This window comes from Mastacembelus armatus, chromosome 12 (genome assembly GCF_900324485.2).
Source record: "Mastacembelus armatus chromosome 12, fMasArm1.2, whole genome shotgun sequence".
Lineage (NCBI taxonomy): Eukaryota > Metazoa > Chordata > Actinopteri > Synbranchiformes > Mastacembelidae > Mastacembelus > Mastacembelus armatus.
The window spans coordinates 11,663,783-11,678,527 of record NC_046644.1 but is presented as its reverse complement, the minus strand read 5'-3'; the positions used below and the strand labels follow the sequence as shown (position 1 = coordinate 11,678,527).

The following is a 14,745-nucleotide window of genomic DNA, read 5'->3' as shown; positions in this document are numbered from 1 at the left end:
GTTTCTCTATAATGTTTTCTCACGTCTATCACTTAAAGATGAAAATGACGTGCTTCTGTCAACAGTGCACTAACAAATATCCCAGCAATGTTCCACTAGTAAACAATTAACTTGATAGTGGGCATAGTCCAACATAAAGCAGCTTATGTTAGTTAGTTTGCAGAACTAAGTCTCACTGTGGCAGACTTGCATTTAAAAGCATTTCAAATACAGTATATACCACTTTTCATGTAATTAACACTCATGTCATTTCATGCTTAGTGATCATGTGGTTGATAGAACCAGACTTCTTTCCTGATGGTGTGTATTGTAATGCATATTGGCTGCTTTGAAATTGGCTGCACTGCCTACCCAGCTGCTATTTTTGCATTTTGCCTTTGCCTTTTTTTCCCCGTCTTCCTCTGCTTATTTTGTTCTTATCTACGCTTGATTTGACTTTATTTCCAGCGTGCTTGTTTGGGTGTGCTTTCTGGAGCAGTGGTAAGTTCAGCTGGGCCACTGTCTGCAATGTTGGTATGTCACCAATGCAGAGAGGTGAGACCATGTCACCACAAAAATAACTGATGAAAAAATAACTGATGACACTGTTGTGTCTGTGTGTGACTTTTTTTTTGACCCTTTGGTACCCGTCTGCTCTGAGGGATGAAGGGCTGATATGAACAAAGGTGAAAGATGCTTTTCTTTTGGGGAATAATTTAACTGTAGCAGGTGCAACTGTTTCAAGTGTCTACGGTTTTAGCTGTTACATCACACTCAGGTGCTTTGGCAGTGCCAGCACTTGTGCGTCACCATCCTAATTGGCTCAAACCTGTTGGCAACTTAAATCTCTACTGGACATCGTGAACACAAATAATGTTGCATAGGAAGGTCTTAGAAATATCTGAGGTTTACAGCAATGAAATAACTCGACCATATGTTTGTATTGTTTATGTTCCCCTTTTAAACAGTAGGAGTCAGTGTTCAAACATGAACCATCCTCTCTACTGAGGCATGGTAACATTTTAGTGAACAGCAGACAATACAAATCAATATTCAGACTGATTTACACAGTAGCATCTGTCAGTCTGTTAATTAGCTAAAACAGATAATATATCTTCTAAATATGCCAAAGCCTTAAACCTTCTCAGGTGCCCTGTTTTTTTTTTTTTTTTACTAGTGACAATTACAGTTAATTATTAAAGCAAAGGTCTCATGTTTTCAGACTTGGATGACGTAAATGTTGAAGTCGAGTAGCTTTTTATTGTTCAGCCATGTACAATCAATACAATTCATAAGGAAACAAAACAATGTTCTTCCAAGGAACAAAAATCAATACAACACAAGACTACCCATAAAATAAAGACTACCCATATAATAAAGTCTACCCATATAATAAAGACTACCCATATAATCAAGTTTACCCATATAATAAAGACTACCCAAATTATAAAGACTACCCATATAATAGTCTACCCATAAAATAAAGACTACCCAAATTATAGACTACCCATATAATAAAGTCTACCCATATAATAAAGACTACCCAAATTATAAAGACTACCCATATAATGTCTACCCATATAATAAAGACTACCCAAATTATAAAGACTACCCATATAACAAAGTCTACCCATATGATAAAGACTACCCATATAATAAAGTCTACCCATATAATAAAGACTACCCAAATTATAAAGACTACCCATATAACAAAGTCTACCCATATGATAAAGACTACCCATATAATAAAGTCTACCCATATGATAAAGACTACCCATATGATAAAGCCTACCCATATGATAAAGACTACCCATATGATAAAGACTACCTATATAATAAAACCTACCCATATGATAAAGACTACCCATATAATAAAGACTACCCATATTATAAAGACTACACATATTGTAAAGACTACACATATCTTAACAATTTAGACAAAGAGCCCTAAACTACATACAAGTGGGCACGTGCACATGTGCAAACAATGCAGACAATGTACAAAACAGGCAAATTAGCAGTAGAGTTGCACTGAATAAGGTGCAGGTGGCACCGAGACTAGAAGTGAGCACAAAATAAGCCTTATCAGTATTTGTATTATCAGCGTCAATCATGCGTTTGTTTGAGTGTAGCTGATGAGGGATGATGCTGATGCACTCTGGCAGGTGTCAATGAAAATTCAGGTGTGGTTAATAGGCTGCAATAAATTATTGTGTTGTGGATGAACACAGAAGTCAAGTAGTCCGTTAATCTGTGGGAGGATCTCGGTGTAACCACGCCCAATCAGCTGTTTCCTCAACTTCGCCTCACTGGAAAACTTTGCGTCGCTTCTGTCCAGTTTGACGGTGAACCGATGGGTCACACCACCGCGTTGAAGTGTTGACTTTAATTTCTTAACTGCGATTGTTCAGCAGAAAGTACTGTCAGCATGTCCCTGGAGGAGCAGCAGTGGTGTCCCTCAAGCGCCCAGGTAACGGTACTCCAAGCCAGGGGCCTCAGAATAAAGGGAAAACATGGCACCAACGATGCGTACGCGGTCATGCAAGTGGGTAAGGAGAAGTACCAGACCTCGGTGGCGGAGAAGAGCGTGGCTCCGGTGTGGAAGGAGGAGGCCGCTTTCGACCTGCCGCCGCTGCCTGAGGGCGGTGGGGGAGGAGGGGAGCGAGGCACGCTGCATGTGCACGTCATGCACCGGGCCCTGGTGGGTCCAGACAAACTGCTGGGACAGGCCGTCATCAACCTGCTGCAGCTCAGTGAGGACAAAACCCGCAACAAGACCGAGTAAGTGCAAGCAGCAGGAAGTGAAGAGTATTGAAATCTTTCATATTGTGAAATATTTTATCAAAAGTAAAAAAGTCATGCATTCATAATAATGGAGCTGTGTTTTGTTACTGGTCTGACGCACCCGCCTGATTTTGGTTGAATTCGCAGATCCCAGAAATGTGAGATTTGTCCAACCAGCATTAAAAAACCCAAACAAGTTGAGTTCATCACATGTGCAGGAAGAAACTGGAATTTGTTTGTTTAAATTGGACCAATTCCAGTTTCATCTGCATTAGTTCCAGATTAACTTGTTACTTGATTAATCTTTTCTTTGAGAAATCTGATAAATCGATCACACTGCAGATAACACCCTGTGACCGTTTGCCCTGTCCAAAAAAAAAAAGGAAAAACTCCATGCACTGCTTCATCATCACTGCATTTCAGTTTTTTGACGATGTGAGTTGGAGCATGCATGCACATCCACCCATCCACCCATCCATCCATCCATCCATCCATCCATCACTACCAAGATCTGCACCAGTGGGTTTGACTTATAAATGTTGGCCACTCTCTCAGTGCAACTGAGGGGATTTGTTCCCTTGGTTGCTGCCTTCAAGGGTCACTCAGGGGAAGGAAGAGATCCACTTTTTCATTCAGTAATTGACTGATGTAATGATTACTTTTGTTGTGGAAAAAAACACCCACTTATCTGTCCTGTGTATGTGCTAACTGTGGCAGTGGACAGGTTTTCAGGTTTTACAGGCATTGCTGGTAGAGATGTATAATTTCAGTAATGGCCTACTATTATTATTATTATACCTGTGCCTTTGAGAAGAAAATATGTTCTTCGCTTGGCACTAACAGGTTTAATACTTCAATCAAATATTTCCTGGTTAGAATTTGAAATGCAGGATTAATTCATCACCCCATCACAGACAGACATCTGTAGTTCAGTCACAATGGAAAATGTGCTGTTAAATACTTTAGTCCACTGCCATGTGACTAGTATTATACACAACAGATTGCATACCAGCCTGTTAATCTAAATGTGTACACACACAAGCTTTTTCTCCCACATTCTCAAGGTTTGTTTGTTGTTGTTTGGATCTGCCTGCTCTGCTTGATGTCTTGGGTAATTGCATGAATTGTAATAGCATTCATATCGAGGCTAAATGTGTTGTCATGGTTTCTTTCAGCTCGTTTTATTATTATTATTTTTTGTTCATCATAAAACTATATGGATTTGCTACAGTGTCTGTTCATTTAATGGCAAACCATGAACCTTGGTGAAAGAATTTTCTGAATGTCACGGTCAAAACTCTTTAGTAAAATTAGATTTGAGGGTGTGAAGTGTATTGTGATTCAAATGTATTTGGTCACAAGTAATATTTGATGGCATTCAGCCTGCTTCTTTCTTTTGGCTAGTGCTCAGCTCTCTACTTCTGATCTGGAGAAGAATGTTAAGCTGAACGTCACCTGGTTGTTGATTTCACAGCGTGTGCATCTCTGTCCTTCTGGGAACTCACACTAAAATCAGATATCGGTTTGCTTTGAGTACTGCCACATGTTGACACATGCAGAGTTTGTCATAACCTTCGGGGAATTAAATTGGAGCTGGTGTGAGTGAATGTTCTGCTCGGTGCTCTCTGGTGATCTTTCTCTGAGCTCGATGAACCCACCTTCCCTCTGAGGTTTATATCTTACAGTAGCCTCAGGTTCCTGAGTGATTTGTCAATGAATAAATGGTTTTACTGCAGTGGATCACTGTAGCTGTACTGGCTCTGGACAAACAGCTTTATATGTGCCATGATCTGCCAGGACAAAAGTACTACTGTTTAAAGTGTATAATGTTTTTTCAAAATACTAAGTAATTATTGAAATAAGTTATACTTTTTTTTTTTTTTTTTTTTTTGCATGTGTTTGTTACAAAATAGAAAAATACAACAGTATATAGTACCGTTCAGAGGGCTTGTAGTGTGAGGGAATTAAGGGACCTGCAGTAACTGAATTCACTTTAAGTTCTTCTTTTCTTGGCACAGTGTTTGCTCTAGCATGCAGTGTGATTATTATTTTTTTATTTAGTAACACAATGTTCAACACGGTTTGTCACACACATGGGAACAGTCATTTCATTTCAGTTTCTCTCTGGTTGTTTTGTACAGGCCTTTATTTTGGCTTCTTTGACTCATGAATGTGGACTGATGCGATAAGCCCCGAACAGTTTTGGTCTTTGGATATTATCACCATTGAGCTGTTTTACTCTCTCAGCTTTTCTCACACTTACACAGCTGTGCTCTGTGATAAGAAAAGCTTGAACCACTGAGGACCTTGTCTTATCAATAGGCTTCACCAGGAAGGATGTGTGTGTGTGTGTGTGTGTGTGTGCAGAAACTAAAATAAATGTACAAAATGTGAAGTCATGCATTATCCTCTTCTGGGTCTGTCTGTACAGTAGAGTAGCACACTTCAGTCTATTCACCGATGGTTGAGATTACTTGTGTTTAAGGACAGCAGCATCATTATTAACCAGTCTGTTCAGTCAATGCCAAATTCCTCCTGCATTCTGCTTACCAGCCCAGCCAGCTAACACCCAAACACTTTTGCAACTTCCCTTATGACTTAACTGAAGTAGCTTACTTCTTTTTTTTTTTTTTTTTTTTTTTTTAACATTTGGATGTATTGTGTAGGAATCAGTGAAATGTCAAAGATTAGGGTGGAGATTAAACCTGTACCAACTAGAGCCATGCGAGTGCCATTTCCATTCAATACTAACACAATATTAATGCTATACTATACTAATGTCAATACCTTCTATATCATGTTGTGCTATACTAATGGTATACTTTTCTATACTATTTACTCTATGAATTGTATTGCTATACTGTAATATAATCAGACGCTGGGTGGTATGGCTAAAACAATAACAAAATAATTAAATATCTTAATTTTTTTTTCTGCTATTGATATACATCCTAGCAAATCTAGGCACATTCTCATATAAAACAAACTGCTATACTACTGCTATGATACCATACCATAATATGCCACTGTGGAGCTACAGAAAACTGTCTACATTTCCATGATACATTGTTTTTCTATCTAGCTGTTTTGTTGAAGGACATTCATCAGGCAAATCATAATGAAGCTTCACAGTGTAATATTAAATTTGCAAACTCCATTACTCATCAGCAGTAGGAGGCAGGAGCACTGTGACAGACTTATCCATTTGGAAATTTACAGGGGAAGAGGCGTTTCCCTCCTTAATTAGTTTGTTCTACACATCTGAAGCATTCTTGAGGGAGAAGGAGGAGCAGGGTGAATCTGAACAACATATCTGATCTGGCTTCACTGAGGGGAAGGCACTGTATACAGGTTTTTGTAACGCTTTATATAATTTTGTGAGGAGAGGTAGCACTATGTAAACTGAAGGTAAAAATACTATTCATGGCACACAAACATACAGAAGACATTATTATTTCAGATACATGCAATGTGTAACACTTCCATGTTTTATTTTTAAAACCACATTTGCCTGTCAACTTTTTTTATTTTTTGAGTTAATTTGTGTTTCACATTATAGGAAGGATGACAAACAGTAGTCACAACACAGGAATATGTTTTTTTTTTTTGTTTTTTTTTTTGCACGTACAAAACGCAGAACTACACACACCCGGCCCCTTCCTCATTTCCTCAGGAATCCAAATTTCAGTTGAAGTTGTTTGCTCAGTGGTGAGCTGGCCTCAGATTTCTGCCCGATAGGCACTTTTTATGCTGACTGCTCCTTTTCATTGTTGTGTTAAATTATTCTGCTCATTCTGAGACCCTTCTGTCAGTACTGTGCCAAAACAACATTGACAGTCTAATCTTGTTGGATGTGCTACCAAACCCATTTTCTTATATTTCACTTTGACACTTTGATTTTAAGTTTAGAATTTGGGGTTGAAACCGGTGTTTATCATCATGGCCATCTTGGTATTTTACTGTTAACCTAAATCTACATATGGTTCAAGCATGATAACAGAACAGCAGACACACGGTCATGCAAGGAAGTTTGTTGGAAATGATTCTTTATGTGTTACCTGCTGTGATTACGAGGATAATAGCAGGGTTAAATCAAGTTATATGAGGAACACTAATCTTCTTAGATAGAAACTCCTCCAGGGGGCAACTCACTGTCTGCAGGTTTAGCTGCTTAGAGACATACAAGTGACACATGGTCAGTGCCATGGGTGACAGCGATCAACAAGCCTGCTAATTATAAATCTACACTAAAGGTTAGGATGGAAAAGATTTAGTTTTCTGCAGTATATAACAGAATCCTGACGTGTGGGCTTTACACAGTGCGAGCATTCAGGCTGCATCAGACAGTACAGTAGTATTCATTTAAGAAAAAAAAAAAAACAAAACTTTCCTTCATGGTTAGGTTGGTGCTTAGATCGCTGCAGACTTTCCAAAAACATTCAAGTCATGGCTGAGTCACTTTCCGTTTGCTTTGGGATGGATCATAGTTTCCACAAAAAAAGCTGAAATAGACCAAACATCAACACAGTGTATATGAATATAAGTGCCAGTGACTATGATTCCTTTAAACAGTTTAGTACATTACATTATGATTATTATTCATTTATTGGAGGGGGGGGATACAATTAATATACTTTTTTTTAATAGTAGAAGCAGTGGGATTTACAGCTGATGGAGTGACTTGTTCAAACATAAAAGTAAGCACAAAACTGTACTGAAAAATAAAAACTCAATCACAGAATAAATTAACTTTCTTGTCATCTACCCCCCATTAATTTTCCCCAAGTATTCTGTCATCTATTTTATTAACAATTTCAATAAGATAAGTTGATACTATAGTGTCATGTGTTATTGTCATATCTTTCATATTGCTTTCTTTCTATTATAATGAAAGAATATAGCTCAGCCCCAGAGATACTGAATAAGTAATGTCTGCTTGTCTCTTCGTTTCTCAAAGGTCTTATTAAACTGTAAATCTACTTTTAGACATTTTAAAGGCTGGATCTGCAGCTCCCCTCACCATTAATAGAGCCACCATGTATCTTTATTGTTTCTCTTGAAATAATATTTATAGAACTTATTACACCTTTGGGGATTATCTTTTATTTTAACATCCAGAAAATTTGCCTTCTAATAGTTTGCCTCTCTTTAACAGATGGTTTAAGTTGCTGGACAAGACTGGCAAGGCAGACAAAGACAGAGGAGAGGTGCTTCTGGACATCCAGTTCATGAGAAACAACATGACCGCCAGCATGTTCGACCTCTCAGCTGCCGGCAAATCCCGCTCTCGATTGAGCAAATTCAAAGACAAAGTTCGGGGCAAGAAAAAGGAATCAGACACTGTGTCTAGTGTGGTGCCATCCTTCACTCAGGTTCTGACAGACAGCGAGGGGGAGGCAAATGGGGATGAGGAGGTAGCTGCAGGGAAAGATGAGAAGAAAAAGAAGAAAAATAAAATGAAGTCTTTATTTTCTCCTAAGTCTAACCTGCAGAAGAACATGTCTCAGTCCATGTCTGTTCTGCCTGAAAAGAACTCCTCACTGAGTGGCAGCCAGTCGTCTGGTCTGAACGTGGAGTCCTCTGAAGGTCGGGTGCAGAACGTTAACAACAGTTTCTAATTTTCTCTGTCACAGTTATTCTTGTCTTGTTTGTGATTAATTGAATGTCAAATGTCCCTCCAGGTAAAAAGAAATTCAAGTTTACGATGCATAAACACTCAGACAGCAAAGATTCCACCTCTGGCCACCAAAAACATGGCGCTACAGAACAGAGCAACTTGTGCATCAATGGCAGTCATGTATACTGTGAGGAGCCACAGCCTCGGACCTCTCGCATTGGCTCAAACTTCAGTCTGGCCAGTTCAGGCCTTGGCTCCATGGAAGATGTCCCCGCAAGCTCTCTCCCATCTCTTGATTCACTGAGTACGATGAGGCAATATTCACCCTGGACAGAGGAGGAGGAAGGGTTGGCTGAAGAAGAGAATGTAAAGGAGGACACAGATGATCTGAGAGGGGAGGAAGAGGAAAGGATTAAGATGGAGGAGGAGAGGAGTAGAGTGGAACAGGAGAGGGTGAGGAGGCAAGAAGAAGAGCTTGAGAGACTAGCAGAGAAGAAGAGGAGACAAGAGCAAGAAGAAAGAAAAAAGATAGAAGAAGAGAAAGTTCAAAGGGAGGAAGAGGAGAGGGTTAGGAGAGAAGAAGAAGAACGTCAAAGATTAGCAGAGGAAAAGAGGAAACTAGAGCAAGCAGAAAGAAGAAGAATTGTGGAGAAAGAAAAAAGGCAAAGGGAGGAAGAGGAAAGGATCAGGATGGAGGAGGAAAGGGCTCAGGAGGAGAGAAGGAGACAGGAGCAAGAAGAAAGAAAAAGGATTGAAGAGGAGAAAGTTAAATGGGAGGAAGAGGAAAGGATCCGGAAGGAGAAAGAGCATAAGAGACGAGAGGAAGAGGAGAGGGTTAGGAGAGAAGAAGAATATCAAAGATTAGCAGAGGAAAAGAGGAGACTAGAGCAACAAGAAAGAAAAAGAATTGAGGAGGAAGAAAAAATGCAAAGGGAGGAAGAGGAGAGGATTAGGATGGAGGAGGAAAGGGCTCAGGAAGAGAGGAGGAGACAAGAGCAAGCAGAGAAGCTTAGGAGACAAGAAGAAGAGTGTAAAATAGCAGAGGAAAAGAGGCTGATGGAAGAAAAAAGAAGGCTTGAAGAAGAGAATGCTAGAAAGGAGGAAGAGGAGAAGATAAGGAAGGAGGAGGCGAGGGTTGAGGAAGAGAGAAAGAGAGAAGAGGAGAAGGTTAGGCGACAGGAAGAGGAGCGTGAGACAAAAAGGAGACTAGAGGAACAAGAGAGGCAAAGGGAAGAAGAGGAAAGGATTAGGAAAGAAGAGGAGAGAAGACAGGAAGAAGAGAGAGCTAGGAAGGAAAAGGAGGAATATGAAAGAGTTGTAGAGGATAAGAGGAAACTAGAAGAAGAACAGAGAAGGATTGAAGCAGAAGAAAAAATTAGAAGGGAGGAAGAGCAGAGGCTTAGGGTGGAGGAAGAGAGGAGAAGGAGGAACAAAGAGGAAGCAGAGAGGGTTAGGAGGGAGGAAGAGCGTGAGCAAAAGAGAAGACTAGAGGAACAAGAAAGGAAAAAAACTGAGGAAGACAAAGAAAGGCAAAGGGCAGAAGAGGAAAGGATAAGGAAAGAGGAGGAGAAGAGACGAGAGGAAGAAGAAAGACAAATTGAGGAAGAGGAGAAAATTAGAAAGGAAAGGATTAGGATGGAGGAAGAAGAGAGGGTGAGGAAAGAAAAGGAAGAAATGAAGAGAGTGGCAGAGAAACAGAGGAGACAAGAGGAAGAAGAAAAGAAGAGGCTTGAAGAAGAAGAAAGAATTGGAAGGGAGGAAGAGGAGAGGATTAGGAGGGAGGAGAAAGCTGAAAGAGAGAGGAAGGAAGAGGAGGCTAGAAAGCAGGAGAAAAAGAAGTTAAGAGATGCAGAAGAACAGAAGAAAAGAGAAAATGAAAGAAAAGATGGACACAAAGTTACATGGAAGAAATCTGAAGTGGCCGTGGCGAGGCCTAGAGAAATCACCTCTAATAATCCATTTGATGAAAACTATTCGTATAATCTGTTTGAGGAGGATCCCAACTCACCTGCTGCACCAGACAGCAGCACAACCAAAGTGTCCAATGCCCAACAAAGGTTAGTTCAGGCCATCACACCCTTCACAGATCACGAGCACTGTGGACCCATATAAGAAACTACATAAAAATCTATTATAAGTATTAAATTATTCATTTCCCCACTTTTTGGCTGTTTATGACGAAGGTAGTAGTTTCTGGTTTGGTTGCCTTCATAGAAGGTTAAGGAGCAGAATGCCTTAAGAGGCAATAACAAAATGTTATGCAGGTGACAGGTGTAATCTGAATGTCCAAGTTATCTTCTGTTCTCCAGTCACTGATGCTACAGCAACAGGCACTTGTTGTTTAAAAGCAACCTAAAGCCGACATGATCATGAAAATTGAATTAGCCCTGTGCTTGTGTGTCTGTGTTAAGACGTGTGTGTGCGTGCGTGTCTTTCTTTTGTCAGCTCAGCTTGAGGGTTCATTGCCTTCCCTCATTAGATCCTGTATCATATGAACAGTTTGCCAGTGGAGGTGAATTGCAATTCCACAGAGATCTCAGGATGAGATTTGCTTAACAAATATTTTCTTTTATTAAATCGATACATCTTACCACATCACATTGCCTTTATACTGCTTTTTCATACGAGAAAGCTCGACTTTGCTTCTTTTATGGTGTGTTCTATTATTTGCAACTCAGAGTTTTAATATCTGTAATCTTCTTTTGAATATCCTTCATGTTTTAGATAATTATCTCAGACCTTTTAGTGTAATTTGGCTTCCCTGAAAGACTTTTTAATATCACACTTTAACAATGCTGAAACATCATGGAGTCTATGTCTCACTTCCAGATGTCAAACCACTGCGTCATTGGAGGGAAGCAAGACTGATGTAAAGAACCTGATTAGCGCTCAACGGGAGAAGCGACCAGCTCCTGAGCCTCCAGGATGGAGTCAAGCTGAGAGACGGACTCAAAGCGAGAAAGATGTAGCTGCACGACATCTGGCACAAATTAACATGCAGAGCAATGACAAAGACGTCAGAACTGTCAGTGTTCTCCATCAGCGCTCCGTGCAAATGATAGCTCCTCTGAATCGGGCTCCCACAGATACAAAGATGCAAAATAGCACCTCCATAGGAGAAAATGTAACAAAACAAAGCAAACGTCCTGCACCATCTAGACCTTCTGTGGATGATGGGTCGTCATCAGAACCCAAAACTACCCTATCTTCTGGAGGTGGCTCAGGAACCCAAATTCAGGTTGTTTATGGCTTAAATCCATTTGATGATGAAGATGAAGATGAGTTCACAGACCAAAATGATAAAACAACTACTGGTAATCCTGGTTCAATACACTGGCCTCCAGCTGCGTCACAAACCGCTGCTGAAAATGTCAACCCTCAAACAAAAATCAAATCCTCAAAGATGGCTCATGCTCCTCCAGCTCCTGCAAGTAAAGCTGCAACTTCGAGCACTTTAATCCACCCAAACACCAGTGGGGACCCCCTTACAGATTACACAGGTGTAACTCTACCTGATAACTGTGTAACCCAAGCATGTGACCCCGAGTCAAAGGCTGTGATTTCTGTGCACATCCAGGAAAGTCCACTGGAGTCTCTGCCTGTGACAGTGAAAGAAGTGCCTCCTGTAACTTCACGCAGGTGAGGAAAAAGGCAAAAAAAAAAAACCTGTTATGCAGCTCTTTCATTACTTCCTAAATTATAGATCACACACCACTAGCTGCCAATATCATGCCCTTATGTCTTTCAGAATGATTCATCTTTCACATTTTTCATGATTCATCCTCATTTATCTTTTATCATGGATTTTTTTTTTTTTTACCATTTATCTTTCATTCATTTTTCATTGTATTATTAATAGCGTTGTATCGGAAAAGGTCAGGGTGGATGAAGTACCTTGCAGCGTTAACACAAACCATATCCTGTTTGACTTGTGATCACTAAATGAGATACTCTTCGATTTTGCAGACAAATGATACTTTGTCACTAACAGATCTACATATAACAAAGTATACTTACACAGTCATACTTATACACATCAATAATTAATTTTCTTCCACCCTGTTATGCCACTGCCTTCATCTTTCTTTCTTCTCTTTTTAGGCTTCAACCTGTAAAGCCCCTTAATCCTCTGGAACAGCAGTCTGTCTCAGTCATTCAAGGTGAACGAGATAACAAGCCTCAAGGAATCCTTAGTAAAGTTCAGAGTAAAGCAAAGGTATCTCTATTTATTTATCTAAACTTCTGTCATGGTTTAAAGATTTTCCGCCACAGTTAAAAATAGAAATTAACCTGATAAATACAAATACCTGTGATTTTATATAAACGTTTCTATGTTGGTTTAGTAGATGCTGTCAACATCTAAATATTTAAATATTTCTATTTAATACATACACACACCATGTTTTATGTCCTCTACCAGGTAAATGACACTGGGCTGACAGGGCCATACTCCCAGCTGAGTCAGGAAGAACTCATCTCTCTGGTGCTGAAACAGGAGAATCAGCTTTCAGAGAGAGATAAAAAGATATCAGAACTGGAGAAGTACATTGACAACTTACTGGTGCGCATCATGGAAGAGAAACCAAGTATTCTCATGTGTATGAGCTCTGCAAAGAAAACTCTCTAGGTGGCTGCTCAGCTGACTGTACACTAGCTGATCAATTCAAACCCAATTAGAATGGGACAGCTCCACCACAGAAACCTGATCTTCACATACTTTTGGATTATATAATGGGCGATAACTGGAGTGAAAGGTTACAAGGTTAAAAAAAAAATCAGCAAAGAGTTCAGCAAATGAATAATTCTATATATATTTGTAAAAAAAAAAAAAAACTTCTTCTAAATTGATAATTTCAAGTTGCAATCAAATATGTTGGAGTACAAAAATATGATTGTTCTACAACATGTGTAACATTTGCTGACACTTTGCTGCAATATGTACATGTTGAAACACTCTTGTCTTTGTAATGATGAATTTCTACATTATAATGTGTAGTAATAACTTTACTACACATTATAATGTAGAAATTACTTGACAAAGGTCTAACATTGCCACAATGCCAGTCATATTACTATATTAATGTTTCATGGCAAAACAAACTTCATACTGTTCTTTTTTCAGCAGACTGTTATTTGCTGTTCACTGGTGATGTCTCTAGTTTAAAGAAGAGCCTTATTCCACTGTTATGCACTAGTTGCATAGATAAAGATATCTTCTCTCCTGAATGTCAAAAGTTTACATGATTCTACTAACCCCAAAGAGCACTTTAATTTGCTTGCACTACTAACATGATATACACTGAATCACTGCATTATACTAAGGTTACTGCTAAATAGTATTAAAATATGCCGAATAAAACATATTAAACTAAAGAGTTGTTCCCTTTTTTTTTGCTTATGAACAGTTTACCTTCAAAATCAAATTCACATATCCCTCTCGTACTTCCACACCACCAGGGGACCGGGTCATCCAGTGGTCATTAGCCGCTCTGTGAGCACCTTCTGTTGTGGAAATTTCTTTATGTTTGACAGCTGCTAATTCTCAGAAACAAACACAAGTGTGATGAATCATCTCAGGTTTAATTTCATGCAGCATGGAGAGAAGACTTCTAACAGCGTTCTGTCTTCCCCTTAATTTCAGTTTATATAGCTTGTCAAAAGGTGTGGACAAATCTTGAACAGACCCCACATGTTTGTTCAGGTGTCCTCTATATTCAGGCCTTTACCAGCACTAAAGCAATTGCTGGCAGTTATTTACAGGCCTCTAAAAACCTCTAGAACACTACACCAATAAACACTAAACCCCCAAAAACCAAATACCATGCATTCTTTAGCCCAATACATTTAAGTGACCCTTTGACCCCCCTGTTCCATGCTGTGTAAAATAACCACACTTCTCTGGTCATACGCTGTGCTACAGTACCCTTTGGTTTTTGGTTTTCTGGTTCTTCGTACCACCAGGGGACTGGACCGAGACGTCCAGCGGCCATTAGCCGGGCTCTGAATGCCTTCGTTGGGCATCAGCTGTGCCGCAGAGCGCCTTGGTTCTCTGGCTCTTCCTACCACCACCACCAGGGAACCGGGACGTACAGCGGCCATTAGCCGAGGTCTGAGCACTTTCATCCAGTAGGCCCTATACCACAGTGGCCCTGATTCTTCACTACCACCAGAGGACCGGGACGTCCAACGGCCATTAGCCGGCCTCTGAACGCCTTCGTTGGGCATGGACTGTACCAGACTGCCCTTGGTTCTCTGGTTCTTCAACATCACCAGTGGACCGGGACGTCCAGTGGCCATTAACCCACCTCTGAGCACCTTCACCGGGAATCAGCTGTGCCGCAGTGCGCCTTGGTTCTCTGGTTCTT

At 40.0% G+C, this 14,745-nt stretch overlaps 1 protein-coding gene across 1 annotated transcript; it reads left to right on the top strand.

The window, feature by feature from the left end:
* The first annotated feature begins 2,267 nt into the window (after positions 1-2,267).
* rab11fip1b (RAB11 family interacting protein 1 (class I) b) lies at positions 2,268-13,753 on the top strand. Its single transcript, XM_026297468.2, has 6 exons — positions 2,268-2,760; positions 7,919-8,349; positions 8,445-10,437; positions 11,210-12,019; positions 12,482-12,596; positions 12,801-13,753. Exons 1-6 carry the CDS (start codon positions 2,408-2,410, stop codon positions 13,005-13,007), a joined length of 3,909 nt encoding a protein of 1,302 aa, XP_026153253.1. The 5' UTR covers positions 2,268-2,407; the 3' UTR covers positions 13,008-13,753.
* Positions 13,754-14,745: the final 992 nt, after the last annotated feature.

Excerpts from the sequence above, each read along its gene's own strand:
- rab11fip1b (XM_026297468.2), top strand. The coding sequence starts at position 2,408 with ATGTCCCTGGAGGAGCAGCAGTGGTGTCCCTCAAGCGCCCAGGTAACG. Across the intron at positions 10,438-11,209 it reads GTGTCCAATGCCCAACAAAG|ATGTCAAACCACTGCGTCAT; the intron begins GTTAGTTCAGGC and ends TCTCACTTCCAG. Across the intron at positions 12,020-12,481 it reads CCTCCTGTAACTTCACGCAG|GCTTCAACCTGTAAAGCCCC; the intron begins GTGAGGAAAAAG and ends TTCTCTTTTTAG.